This window comes from Mugil cephalus, chromosome 10 (assembly GCF_022458985.1).
Source record: "Mugil cephalus isolate CIBA_MC_2020 chromosome 10, CIBA_Mcephalus_1.1, whole genome shotgun sequence".
NCBI classification, from domain to species: Eukaryota; Metazoa; Chordata; class Actinopteri; order Mugiliformes; family Mugilidae; genus Mugil; species Mugil cephalus.
The window spans coordinates 22869225-22883853 of record NC_061779.1 but is presented as its reverse complement, the minus strand read 5'-3'; the positions used below and the strand labels follow the sequence as shown (position 1 = coordinate 22883853).

Here is a 14629-nt window from a genome sequence, read left to right as displayed (position 1 = left end):
AATGTGACACCTGTCTGCCACAACGAGAAGCTTTTCACTCATCTCTAGAACGTTCTCCCAAAACCGTTTGAGGGTCCTCACCGTTCATTATGGCAGTAATCCAGACTAGCCTGAACATAATTCTAGGTTAGCAGTGAAAGGGGTCTTTCGGTGGTGTCATGAAAACAAAACTTTATTTAGGTTTCTTGTATGCTTTCCTTGGATTTTTATGTAACGTCCTGGATAAAGATTCTGAAAAGGATCTATTGTTTAAAGTTTGCTTCATTTGCAGATAAAGCCTCTCAATATGGACCTGTGCAGTCCTTAAGAAACAGAAAAAGAAGTTTAACTCTTTCCAAACTAATAAAATCTTTTTTCTTTCACACACATTTTTATATGCACATTTCATCTGTCCATACTACCTCTGTAATAACATGTATATACTGCATCTCCTGTTTACACTTTCTCCCATTTTATTCAGCCATGTTTACATCCTCTATGGACAGTTTTGTACATATTAGGTATTTTCCTTTTTTTTTTTTTTTTTTTCTTTAATAGTTTCCTGGTTTGCATGACTTAATGCTGACACACGCCTTAAATTGGCCCCAGGGGACAAATAAAGTTGTCTGATTCTGAATCTGAATATTTAACTTTTTATCCAACTGAAAGCTTCTGGTTTATTTCAGTGGTGATTTGACTAAACATGCCTTCTAGTCATCAGGCCTGTGCGTCCAGTCTAGTTCAAATCAGTTCACCTGGAACACTGTCGGATTAAGTGGCTAATAAAACAGTTTAGCGATTTAGGGAGCGAATGCTTTTTCCGTACAGGTTTCGTTTATTCAGGTTGCTTGTTTCAAGACTGGACACAGTCTAGTATGAGACACAGATGTGGGTGGTAGAAAATGAGCTCCAAGTCGTTTTTTCATTCAAATATGACAGGAAACAGCAGGTGTGGTTTCACATGGAAAACCATATGAAGGCTGCCTCAAATTGCTGCCATTTTCTGGTTTTCCCTCCCGTAAATTCAGCTGTTACTGTATGAAATGTGCTCCCAGTGACCCAGTCTCTCATGACATTATATCTGACAAACAACCCTTCTACAAAACATCGCCTAAATTTGTCTTTGCCCTTTTCACACTGAGAACATGATGGCAAGCTGTAGCAGATGGCCAAAAGGGCTTCCCATTTTCACAGACTGCTAATTAGAGCCCTAACCACAGCTCACCTTTAATGTCAGCCACAGACTGCTTTTAGTGCAATTAGCCTAATGGGGTCCGGGACTGTGAATAGCCTGTAATGTTTAGTCCGAGCCAGCCGTTGCATTGGAGTTAGTGTATGTCAAAATAAAGGACAAAAGGGGTCTAATGCACCACACATCCATTTATCACCGCAACGGGTGGAGGACGAGACTGTAACCATGATTACCCAGAGAAACTATTTAATTAGATGCATTAATAATTGAACTAATTAGCTCCCATGTGTCTCGCAAATGAAGAGGGAACCCGGAGCTTCACTTGCACCTCATCAGCTGATTAATTAGTCTGTTGATCGTTAGCTGTCTTGACGGCCTATATGCGATCAGATGAGAGGGTGGATAATGAGGAATAGTCAGTCGATGGTGCTGGTTAATTAGTGTGACCTGATCCAGGGGCCATGTTAGAACAGTTGTTTATGCCGCAGCGTCTAATGAGGAGGATTTAGGGCCGGATGATCTATTTGGAAGCAGGCTGCAGTGTTGTTTATGGACTGGGGTGAGCGTTGGCCTTGAAAATCCAACTGAAAAACCACTATGATGTTCCAATAATCCATGTAAGGGACCAATAATGTGTCTCTGGTGTTCAATATTAACTTTAAATAATGACCTTTAAATACCCTTTGGTATTACTTTGTTCCCATGTCCTCAATATAGTGGCTTACAGGAGGCCTGGGAATCAAAATTGAGTTTCAAGGCTATTTAGAATTCATCTGCGGTATTCATATATCAGTCTTATAAAAAAACAAACGGTTCACTGTTGTAAGTCTTTTGGTCAGTATACAGCTTTTTGTAATTTTTATATGGTTTCATTGTCAATACATAATATTTATACAAAGAGTTATGGTACAATGGCAGTAAGACAGTGTCTTACTGTATAAACTGTATAACTGCTCTAGTGCCATTAAAGTGTCCAGTATGGTGTGACACTGCTCTGAATCAGGTATGATGAGTCCAGTGCCCTAAAGCTGATTAACAGTATGGCATCTCTTGCAAACCTATTCTATCACACAGTAATGTTAGGGTTGAGGACCTGCAGGTTTTGACAGTATTCTTTAAAGTCAATTCGCAGCTTCAGGGAGATGTTCTGCACCCTGTTGTTGGGATAATTTTGTATCACCCCAGAAGTCTTTTCTTTTATGTCCAACATAACCATGATAGTGTCAAAGTACTGTATTTTATTTGGTATCTCGCAACATGAACCATATTTATACACCTTTGAATCCAATTAACATTCAGCGATAGTACTAGAACCTGTAGGTCCACTAATGAGCTCCTGGTGACCTATTGATGTTCTACAATTCTTTTTCAGGGTATCTCCTCGAAATTCTTGCAGTGTCATGTGTATAGTGAGACTGTTTGAATTTGACTTGATATGAATGTATGCATTTAACTGAATTATTGTGTTGCTGCTGATAATATTCATAAGTGGGCTGATATGTCAAAGGGAATCTACTCTGAATTCCTATTTAATATTTCGACATACTGGCACATTATGAAGTTTACAGTGTTTTATTGCTGTTATTGGATTCCATCTTTTATTTTCCTAACAAGTTGCAAGGTTTATAGTTTTTATATGATTCTGAATCGCTACAACATGTCTTTAGTAGAGCTAATCCGAACTGTAAAAGGATTTTAGAGATATTTTATAGAGTTTGATATCCTGTGCTTTCGTAACGTCCAAGGCCATCACACAGCATGCCATTCCTTTAAGGTTTCTGTAATTATTCTAAAGTATTCCTACAGAAACCTGTAGTAACCTCATTAGAGTAACCTATAACTTCTTTTTTAGCACCCCTTATATGCACTTGGCTATTCATATTCCAACAATGATGGAGTCTGAAGGTTTAATCACGCCCGTTGCTGTACCATCTTCTATGAACTAATAGGTAAGGAACCCATAATTGCTTCTGTGTGAGCGCCCTTTGTGCTATCTTCTAATGCTGTCATATTCTTACCCTCGGTCAATCCATTATCACTTAAAAACAGGACATAAATAAGAGATGAACACGCGGAATACACACGGGTGCGCACACGCGCATGTGCAAGCGCGCGCAAAGGACTGTGCATGTGTCGCTGGTGAAAAGCCACAGCTTTGACTACAGGGCGCCCTGGAGATAATTGGTGTCCTTGGAGTTGAATAAGCTCATTCTAAAACACCTCAGGCCCGGCCTGCCCTGGTGTGTGACTGTGTATTGAATAATTGATTCAGAGAGGGAGGGGGCGGTTACTATCAGATCTAAGCATAATGACTTTATATAATTAGCACGCAGCGTTGAGAAAACCATTTGACTGTGGGAGATTTTTATTTATTTATTTTTTTTGCAGAAAGAGAGAGAGAGAGAGGGAGAGAAAGAGAAAGAGGGAGGGAGAGTCAGAGAGAAAGAGAGGGAGAGGGAGAGGGAGAGAGAGAGGGAGAGAGAGAGAGCACTGTGTGGAGGCTCTGCTTGTGCAGACGGGCTCATTTGTGGGGAGCAGCCGCAGCCTGTGCAGATACAGAAATACTTATGCACTGACATCAGCCAAGATAAGGCACAGCCGCTCTTGATTTCAGGACATCTCCCCTGCCGGCAAGGTGATACTCGGCGACGCTGCCTTCATCCGCCTTCCGATTATTTTTACGCGCAGAAAAGAGAGAGAAAGAAAGAAGAAAAAAAAGAAAGACAACAAGAAAGAAAGAAAAAGCGACTCTATGGCTTCTGCTCTCGGCTTTCTTCGGGGACTGTTCAGGAGCGGGGCTGAAGTTTGAGCGACTCCAGGCTGACAGAGTCATTTACGCCGTGCGCCGAGGCCCTCCGTGTTTATTGTCGCTCCTCTCGGTGTTACCTCGCACGCACGAGAGGGAGGGATTGGCGTTTCTCCCGCTGTTGGATTGTTGTCGTTTTCCAGAAGGATGGTGCTGGACAAGGAGGAGAGTGAGTACAGAGAGGCGTCTCTTCTTCTAACTGATGTGCTCCTACTTTAATAGATGCAAACGTGCAGCCTGGTAGGATCCAATCACATTGCCATGTCTACTTTTATGACGCCTGTAATGACTCTGTCACAAAGGTGTTAATCTCGTTGTGCGTTTTAGCACTGAGGTGGTGGTGGTGGTGTACTGGGCTGACATATATTCACCACCTATTAATCTGACTTCAATACATATGGCTGAATTGACCTGTGTCACACACCATTAACAGCTTTGTGGAGCCTTAACTGATACCAGAGATGACTCATGCAACTGTTTTCTATGTTTAGCACAAATGAATTATAATCTTAACTGCAGTTGTCAAACTGTTAAACTTAAATACTGAAATCCCTCCCCTGCACAAAACTATTGTGGAAGTTCAGGATGAAATCTCACCCTGTCTGTGTCTGTCTTTGTCCTTCTACCTGTTGGATTACTTCCTGACAGGCGTGTCTCTAGTGTCCCTCCAGTCCAGAGAGAAGCCGAGGGGCTGCGCCGGCTGCAACGGGAAGATCCGGGACCGGTTCATGCTGCAGGCGTTAGACAGGTACTGGCACGAAGACTGTCTCAAGTGTGCCTGCTGTGACTGCCGCCTGGGCCGGGTGGGCTCCACCCTCTACACCCGGGCCAACCTCATCCTCTGCCGCAGAGACTACCTGAGGTATGGCTTCCAGAATCAAAATGGAATCAAATCGATTTAATTTATATCCCCGCTCGACCCTCCCGAGCAAGCACTTCCACAGGTGTAATGGGACGGCACTGAGAATGACTGGGTGCATCACACAGCTCCCACACAAATAATTTCAGAGATCACTGCCAGAATTTGCACTAAATGAGTAATAACAGCATAAATACTGTCGATGAAAAGCGCTAACTGATGTAAACTGCTCATAAAAAAAAAAAAACAACTGTCTGCAGTTTTTTTCCCGCTTATATATGAGCACTAAATCAAATGTGAGCCCAGGCATGTTTTACCCATGTTTGGATCTACTACTTGAGACCGTTTGAGTCTCCATATTTGGGCTCTGCATCAAAGTCTTTAGTCGACACGTTTGTTTTCTGCCTTAACCCGCGTAAGGTTATTGATTGTCTGCTGGATTCATGTTTTAAACAGCACCAATAATACATCCTTCAGTGTATGAAGCAGTTGGGAGGTTTAAATGTTCAAGAGAGCTGACAACAGATGCAGGAGTCAGCAGTGAGCTTACGCAGCTTGGACCAAAACATAATGATTTTGAGTGTACAGTAAGAGAACAGGCAGGCTGCTGACCTTTGTGAATGTTTGAGCCTTTGTTATCGAAATACAGATGGAAGCCAGAACGGAGCAGCTCGTGCTTTATGAATGTGAGGCTTTCTCTTTTCACTTAACTTTTTGAACTTTCATGCCCAGTTCACTTAGTTTTCAGACTATAAACAGTGGAAAGAGAAATAAATAGGAGGCACATACCAGCTACAGAAACAGGCATGAGTATTTGATGGTGGTTGCTGCTTTATAACATTGTGCTTTTGGGGATGTGAAGGAAAACTTGTCTAATTTGCTTATTATCTTTCTTGCTGGAGAAAGGAGCTGACTATCCTAGTAGTGAGTGGAAACACAGCAAGACAGCTAGCCTGGCTGTGTCTATTCTTTGCAGTTAATCGGGGCTATAATGTGTCTGTATATATCTTGGCTGGGACCTGTAACTTCAGAGAATGTGCATTACCCTGGATTTTATAAATGTATAGGCAGATTTTGTTAGCTTTGGACAGTGCCAGGCTATCTATCTATTCACCATCTCCTGACTCTGGCACATTAAACACATTGTTTTCTTAACTAGTCACAAGAAACGAAATGATTCAAATTTAAAGCTCCTTAAGTGCATTTGCCCAAGTCACACAAACACCCTAAGAATCTCTTGTGAATGTGTCCGCCATGCGGTATGGCAGGATACTTATTACACTTAACGCACTTCAAACACATCTTATAAACCCCTCAGATACTTGTAGATAGTTTGAACAGTTCCTCTGTAAAATCCTTTGCAGTGAGGTATATCCATTATTCCCCTTGTCACCGTGATGCACTATAAGATGGAGGCAGTGTGCTTTAGAGGTTTTACCTTAGAAAACTTCAGACCATGAATCTCGGTGACACAGCTTATATACAAACTTAAGCCTGACTCTAACGACTCTTCCAAGAGTTATATGCGCCCAATCTTTCTTGCCTGAAATAACGACGTCTGGGTGTCGGGTCAGCGGGAGAACTCCTGATATCTCAGCCACATTGCTGAACTCATGTGTTAGTCTCATGTACAATCCAGCTGGATTTGGTTGGAGCTAAGTCGCTCATTAGCTGCGCTGCACTTAAGAGACCAAAACCCCTTTTGACAGTTAAATTGGCTAGATTGCCTCCTGTTTTCCTCATCATTGCAAGGGTGCAGACCAAAAGCCTTTGAAGAGCGGGATTAAAACCATGTGATTTCTTTTAATTGGACCATTAGTAGAGAATTAGCATTGAGCTTCATAGCCTCGTTAAGGAGAAGAGGGAAAAAACCCACCAGGTGCCTGAGAAGGACTCAGGCTTGTTAGATCAGAACATTGTGTTAATTAGGACTCGCTTTTGTTCCCCTGTTGGTCACTCGTTTGATGACGTTTTCCGTTTGTTGTCCGAGGCTGTGGGATACACATGCTCTGAGCTTTTCCCCCTCCTTCCACGGAGCTAGTTTTTCACAATGGTTCCTCCTAAAGCTCCTTTTCTACTTGGCCTCTAATGGAATATGGAAATCAGCAGCGGCCACTTGTCTTCATGTGCGTCAGGCTCTTTGGGAGCTATTTGTTCATTCTGTTAGAGGTGAATAAGAGGTGAGGCCATCTGCAGCTGGCCGGCACAGAGTATTTAAAACAACACAGAGTTTGTTCTCGAGGCAGTTTGAGGACGTGGTTCAAATGTGGCCAGATAAAGTGTCAGTTTCAGAAAAGGTTTAATACATTGAGCCTCACCCTCCTGCTTCTTAAAGCAAGTGATATTCTCATATAAATTTTGACATTTTCATATCAGCTAATCTGAGTTTTCCTGCTCTCTATCAGCAATGCATAAAACGGTGTAGTGATCCAAGTCATATCCATTCCGTGAAAACCTTTACATTTGATATGCCGAACACTGCCGTATGTGAGATTTCTTCTTTGAGAAGGTTTGATCGGAACAGATAAAAAGCTGCTGCCCTGCCTTCACACGGGGTTGGCAGAGAGGAACATTGTTACGACGTGGGAACATTCTCACTTTATTCCTAGCTTTGCTGGGTCTTTAATCACACCAGGGCAAAAGGAGCCTGCATCTTACATTTCTAGCCAGTTGTTCACAAGCTAAATCAGATAGAATTGTTAACGCAACAATGAAGCAAACAGTATTTGGAGTAGTTACCAAGGCACGAAAAAGGAACACATCAGGAGCTGAGTGGTAATTAATGAATGAATTAATGCATGAATTAATGAACTGCTTACAACGGTAGCTTTGTACTAATTTTGGCAGCAGCGTCTTGTAGTGCTGAAACAATTAATCATTTCGGTCGTTGGACAAGTGAAACCGTTTTCTGCTTCCAGCTTCAGAAACGGGAGCATTTTTTTCTGCTTTTCTTCCTCATCTGCGCGAGTAAAACCTCAGGTCTCTGGACTATTGAATTGGCAGATTGGTCCAATAAACATAATGGTTAGTTGCAGCCATAGTTCAGTGACACGGCTGCGGTTCTTATTACGAGAGGCTCATCTCATCATCTACTCATAATTAAAATGAGAGGGTTTATTTGAATGGTTTTTCACACTAAGCTGCACTCATAAATAAGATGATGTGAGCTCTGCATTAGCGCGAGCAGAGACAGCCATCAACAGTCTGCAGGAAATGCAGTGCTGTTCACCACCAGTAATTGAGGTGATTATGAGCAGCGGTTGGAGCGAGACACAGGGGCTACTTCTTAGCCTTGTCCCTTTATTTTGCCTGAAATGTAGCTGTGTGTGCGTTCACATAACCGGCCCTCTTGTTGTCCCTTTTCCCTTTGCAGACTCTTTGGGGTGACAGGGAACTGTGCAGCCTGCAGTAAGCTGATCCCTGCCTTTGAGATGGTGATGAGAGCCAGAGACAACGTCTACCATTTAGACTGCTTTGCCTGTCAGCTCTGCCGCCAGAGGTAAGATTAGGGAAGCAATTAGCCAGAGAGATCAAATTCACTTGACTTATCTGGGAGGTGTACTAGTGAGCTCACCGGTCATTATGAGCATATTACCGATGCATTGTAATCAGAACGTGATGAAATCCAAAGTGCCCTTTAAAACCTTGAGGGGCCGAAGACTTTGTACATCACTTGGGGTTAGTTAATCAGGCAGCAATCATGCAAGTTTAATTTAATTTTTTATTTTTTTTTTGATGATCATAGCAGTGGATGTATGCTGAAAATATGCCTGAAATGCTCTTCTGGGACCTCGTGATTCACTCCTGCTCAAGCAAGAACCGAGACCCAGTTCCATATTTTTATTTCTCTCTGCAGATTTTGCGTGGGAGACAAGTTTTTCCTCAAGAACAACATGATCCTGTGCCAGCTGGACTATGAAGGAGGCCATCTTAATGGCAGCACTGAGAGGCAGCCTCAATAAGAGGTAATATTCTGATGATGATGAATTACAGGCCCAGACAGCTGCTCTGACAGTTTGAACTAAACCATGTGCTGAGATATCTGGAAGGTATACAAGCGAGCCACTAGCTCATCCCAGACACGACCATATGTAGACATAAGACTCCAAACTAGAGGCACAGATATTAGAATTAAGTTAGTCTTTTTGAATATGTTATGCACATATTAACAGACTGAGAGAAAAATTTGTAAGTCACTTAATGCCCTGTTGGTGAAACTGATAAACATTCACCTACAAATCAGCAAAGCAAACTGACTGTCTGTGCAGTCACTGAATCCTTTAACCTCTACAATATAGGTCCTCTATTTAAAACATGTTTCATACCAGATAAGAGCATAATATTTAGGTTTAACACTTATACAGTTATTCGCATAAAGTGGGAAGCCCACCAACAATTCTGGACCAGCACCACTGAGCTGTTTTAGCTCAGTTTTTTGGTGTTCAAGTTGGGAGTCTGGGAGTTGTGACGGCCTTTTTCTTTGTCTGTTTTCTTTTAACAGACGCTCCTTGACACATAACAGAGTCAATGAGCAAGCCTAATTAATGCCAGAGTATGTAAGTGAGCAGCATCCTAGCCTCCACGCTTATAGTAACCCTCCAGGTCAGAGCCGTATATTAGAGAGAGTCTGGCCAACTCCATTCCTGGGTTAGATTCATCGGAGGGAAGACTCTACAGTATAACTCTATGGGGCGGATGTACTATGTTGAAATAAATATCTTATTTTCACCATTAACCGGCCTATTAATGTTATTGCCAATGTCTGTCAATATGTAAAAGTGATAAGTCTGTAAAATGCTTTGTAACCTAATAGCCTCATCAGTCACAGAGCTGTGTTTACCTTCTCCTCAGTCTCCCATGTTCATCCATCACCATTAAAAGTTTAAAATTACTCAGAAATTTATAAATACTCAGAAATAGTTATAAATTAAACTAGTCTTACTGTTATTTAGTATTATCATTAGTATCACAGTAACATTATCATGCTAGCCATAATAACTTAGAAGTAACTGAGGCATAGGTAGGTGTCAATTAAATGTGACTATCTACATGGACATAAATTACATGTACACATGGGTTTCACAGTATATATGACGGTAGCCTTTAGTCTAGCTAGCATAAGACTAGCATAAGGTTTGGTTAACTTCAGACTTAATTAATTTGTGAAGTAGTGTTGAGCATTTTTTAGATCAATGTACACATTAATGATGGTATGGCTTTATTTTTCCTGTACAAAATCTTAACAAACGTCAGAGAGAAATTTACATCTTCCTCACATGATAGTGAGAAATCAATTGACATCCAGTTCTTCCTTTAATCTTCTGCTCCCATAACTTTTCCGTTTTTGCTCACTAGAGAAATAGTGGAGTTTCCCCCGTGTTTTTAGCGCTGTGGCATATTTTAACTTTATTCTCTGTTATTGCCACTTCTCTATGGGTGAATATTGGTTAGATGCATCTAACATGGCGCCCATGAAACATGTGACTAGCTCAGAACCAGTCACCATAGCGGGATGGCTCAGACGTCCATTCCCTAGTTGGCCAGACTCTCTCTAATATACGTCTCTGCTCCAGGTTTCAGACTACTGCCACCTGCTGGTGTGCAGCGTTCTGCAAGCACAGACTGAATGTGTCAGCTGGCTGCTGGCTCTAGTCTTAAGGGTGCGTTCAATGGCAACATCACAGTCCAACTTTGTTGCCGGGATCTCTTTTAATGTCTGTTTGGTGTTTGCAGGCCTTTAAGGAGTATTTGATGTGCGGGTAAATCATTCAGAAATTGACTGAGACCAAAAACGGAGTAAAAATTGTGTGGAAGCAAATTATCTATCCAACTAAGGGGGATTAATGCGGGATTTGTGTCGTATGTTGTCTGTTTTTCTCTGAGTCTGGGTCTATTACACGTGTGATGTTTTCTTGGTTCTTATTCTAGATAACAGGAATGACAACATAAAAGCGCAAAGCAGCATTCTGCAGTGTTTTTAATGAATAAATTATTATCGTAGGGTTAGTTACAGATGGATACTATAACCTCAGGTGACCCGCCAATGCTGCTGTAATTTAAACATGTTGCCTGTTTCGAACAGCAGACAAATAAATCCTGTGGGAGCAGAGTACATCCCTGCTACTCCCTTTGTTGAACCTCGCGTTGGGTGTGTGAGCAGTGGTCGCCGGCGAGGGCAGATGACTGGAGGAGGGTTGAAAGCAAGTGCAACAAATACCACAGAGTCCACAATTATGAAGGGTTCAGGGTCTGCCCAGTTCAGAACCATTCCCTTAAGCCACCAGCAGCCCAACATATCATTATAATGCTACAGCTCCACTTCACGAGCTGCACAATGCTGTACTGGACAGTTGGTGGACTCTGGAGAGTTTTAGGTGAATTTGAGGTCTTCCAGCGTTCACGCTGACTCTACAGTGTTAGAGATCAGTTGTCTCTGTGCATTTAATGACAACTCTGCAGGAGTCCGGCAATTGTATTACTAACTGAGGTGAGAAAGGAGATATCTTTTGTGCTTGGAATGTCTACTTTAGGAATGTGGCTGTAATTCAGTGAAATGGCTGCGCCGAAGGCTTTCTGGCTTCCAAGTATTGTAGCTCTTTGCAACTGTTCTATCAACTCAAGTAGTTTGATTTACTGGGATTTACCCTTTAGCCTTTTCTTTTTCCACTGGTGTATTCTCTGAACCACTGCATATTTGTGTGTTTTTCTTGGTTCTTACTCTTTTCATGCCTTTTGTTAAATGGAAATAAAAGGCTATATTTACTCATAATAAACATATATTGGACAGTGATATCAGTAAAATTTTGTTATGGAAAATTGCGGAGTTATTTACTTTTTACCGTTAACTCTAAATGTAGATTTACTTAAGGCACTGGATGAAATGATATTCACTTCATGCTTATTTCCTTATTATGTATTTATTTAGTCAGCAATTGAGAAATGATAAAAAGATGAAAAGAATGGGTCCAATGATCCATAAATGTAACGTTCATTATTTTTTATTTATTTTGCATTTTGTGTGATGTTTTTCTTTTATTTGCCTCGAGTGTAATCGGAACAATGAAAAAAAAGAAACACTGAGCAGAACATAATTTATCTCATAAATAATACACCACAATGCACACAGTGCATAAAACCCAAGTGATTTTAGGCTTCTTTGAGAAAATGTTTAATTCATCTAAGAGATTACCACAGTGGAAACGCAGTTTTACTTCTGCATGAATGGCAGTCTTTATGTGGAAACAGCAGAACGTTGATCCCTGGCTCTCAATCCTGAACCCATTTGATCTTAAGTCTTTAAACTCTTAGAAGAAAAATACTATATATGTGTAGTTTTGCTTTTAAAATTCTCCTCTGAAGTCATAAATCTGCCGGCCGCTGTTGTTTTAGGCAAATGTTACTCAAACAGAGGGAAATATAATAGCCGACTTGTTGGGGGGGGCGATAGTCTGGTGCGGGTGAATACTCCTTTGGAGGATTTCAGCAGAAGAATGGCATCTGCGTAATTTGAGTAAAAATAAATTAATTGCAATGAAAGGGCCCAGTGTGGCTCAGTGATGAGCTTCAGTATTTGGTATATTCAGTATATGCCACATCAGACACAAAAAGACATCTGTACTTCCCACCACTCATTTAAGACCTTGAATGACACTTGAGGATGAAACATATCGAGTAGTGTGTTGGTTCAAACTTGAAACCACTCGACCCTATGTAATGTAAACCACAATTAACTGGAATACCGACAATTTTTCTGATTTTATACCACAATAAGTGATTACATAAAGCTGAACATATGTTTTTATTAAACCCCTCAAACCTCACAGAATGACCCGGACATGGTTTGTGTCCCTCTCTCTGTCTCTCTCTCTGTCTCTGTCTCTGCAGATCAGAGCCACTTGGACCAAGAAGCTAACAGCAGCACACGCCTCATCAGCTTCTTGTTTCAGACCGTGTGGGGGGGAAAAAAAGAAAAAGAAAACGAAACTAAAAAAAAAACAACACAACACAGATTGGACAGATTTCCAGCAGCCCTTGTTTGAACTCAATTGCAGGGCTTTGTGGTCGTTTCCCTTAAAACTCACATTTCTCATCAGATGGACTGGAAATGGAGTAATGAAACTATCAGGAGGATCTTACCCAGAGCACTTAATGTGGACAGTGAACAGAAATGCAGTGAACCAGTGTTTGCAAATAATGCAGGAGTCTGTTTGACCAAATGTGAAACACTAGATGGATGGAGTGAAGCCAATTAGGCCACACATAGCATCAAGCAAGTCATCCATCAAAGAAAAACACAACGTTCCCTGTGATTGTCGGACCGCTCTGGCAGCCACTGAAGTTTCTTTTGTGGTGAACCCCACCCAGCTTGCTCGAAGGAAGCCCCAAACAAACTGAAGCGTGTTTGTAAATGTTGTTTGGCTCAGTTCAGCGGCTGAGGAGGATGAACTGTTCCCCCATATTTCCGCCACTCAACTCTGAAGACTTAACGGGGACTCCAGGCCCACACTACTTCTCTTCCTGCTCTGCTCTCAAGCTCTTTTTTTTTCTTGACTAATTAAAATGGAGTTTAATTTCAGCTTGTGTGCTCATTATTTGCTGATATAGCCATAATCAGTGGGTGCTGGCGTGACATCAGAGGGAGGAAATTGCCTAAAGATTCCCTCCAGACATGTAATGTCAATAATAATTTGTCTAATAATCTGTTTCAACAAAAAAAAAATCCAATACAAAACCTTGAAATGTCATCTACTCGTTCCAGAATCCATCTATCTCTCCTGCTACGGGGAAAAGTCAATTCCTCGTCTGAGTGCATTGATGTTTCAGTTTGACACATCACATCTCACCTCTAAGATTCAGACTGGCAAATCAGATTTGCACACCCAAGTGTTAAACTCAAATTAAAATCGTTGCATCGAATAATGCAAAAAACAGTGTGAAAATGTGAAAGAGGCTTATTCTGATGAAACAATTATTTGCTCAATTTCCATCTCTTCTTGGCTATAAAGAGATTTCTAGTGATACAGCTCGTGCTCCTAAACAACCTAAGAAATGTAACATTAAAGACTAGTTTTTGGACAGAAAGCAGCTTTAGATGCTAACGACCCAGTATTTGACACCTGGAGAGGACCAAAAACGGAGCTAAAAGAATGTTAACATCGGATGAAGATACTTGAAGCTGTAATCGATACTGAAATAAATGTCTGTTACATTCAAGCCTCTGCCAGATAAGTTCACATAATGCTGATTAAACCTATCAGCGCCAGGTAAATGTCTTTGAATTATAAACCGCACTGGAGTTTTAAATCTGTGGTTTGTATACTACTAATGTACCAGAGTGGGTGCAATGTGTTTTATATCAAGCAATGTTTGCCAAAGCTGAACAAGGGAACAGCCGTAGTAAAGGCAACAGAGTAGCCTGCAGAAAACAGGAGTATGGCAGAGAAAGTTGTGAATGTAACTAAGGTTCTGTGAGGAATGGGAGAGGAAGGATTACAGAGCACAAAAAAAAAATAAATGTACACTGTGTGTGTGTGGCTTTCTCTCATTAGAGACCACTGAAAGTAGAGCAGGATCTGTAGACTGTAAATTAAAAGTTAATGACATTGTCAATTTTGTCTTCACAGCCGGATCCAGCTGAGTCCAATAAAAAAAAGAAAAAAAAAAGCTAATTTCAGTTTAAAGGTAGGATATAATAGGTTATATAGGCTTTATATTCAATTCAGAGCAATTCAAGAAAGAATGAGCAGCTGTGGTCAAGATAGAATGAATGAAGAGAGGGAGCGGTGTTAGCAAA

At 41.2% G+C, this 14629-nt stretch overlaps 1 protein-coding gene across 1 annotated transcript; it reads left to right on the top strand.

Moving 5' to 3' along the window:
• Positions 1-3630: 3630 nt before the first annotated feature.
• On the top strand, positions 3631-13411 carry LOC125015524 (rhombotin-1-like). Its single transcript, XM_047597469.1, has 5 exons — positions 3631-4146; positions 4626-4839; positions 8210-8335; positions 8693-8801; positions 12721-13411. The coding sequence occupies exons 1-4, from the start codon at positions 4125-4127 to the stop codon at positions 8796-8798; spliced, it is 468 nt and encodes a 155-aa protein (XP_047453425.1). The 5' UTR covers positions 3631-4124; the 3' UTR covers positions 8799-8801; positions 12721-13411.
• The last annotated feature ends 1218 nt before the right edge of the window (positions 13412-14629 follow it).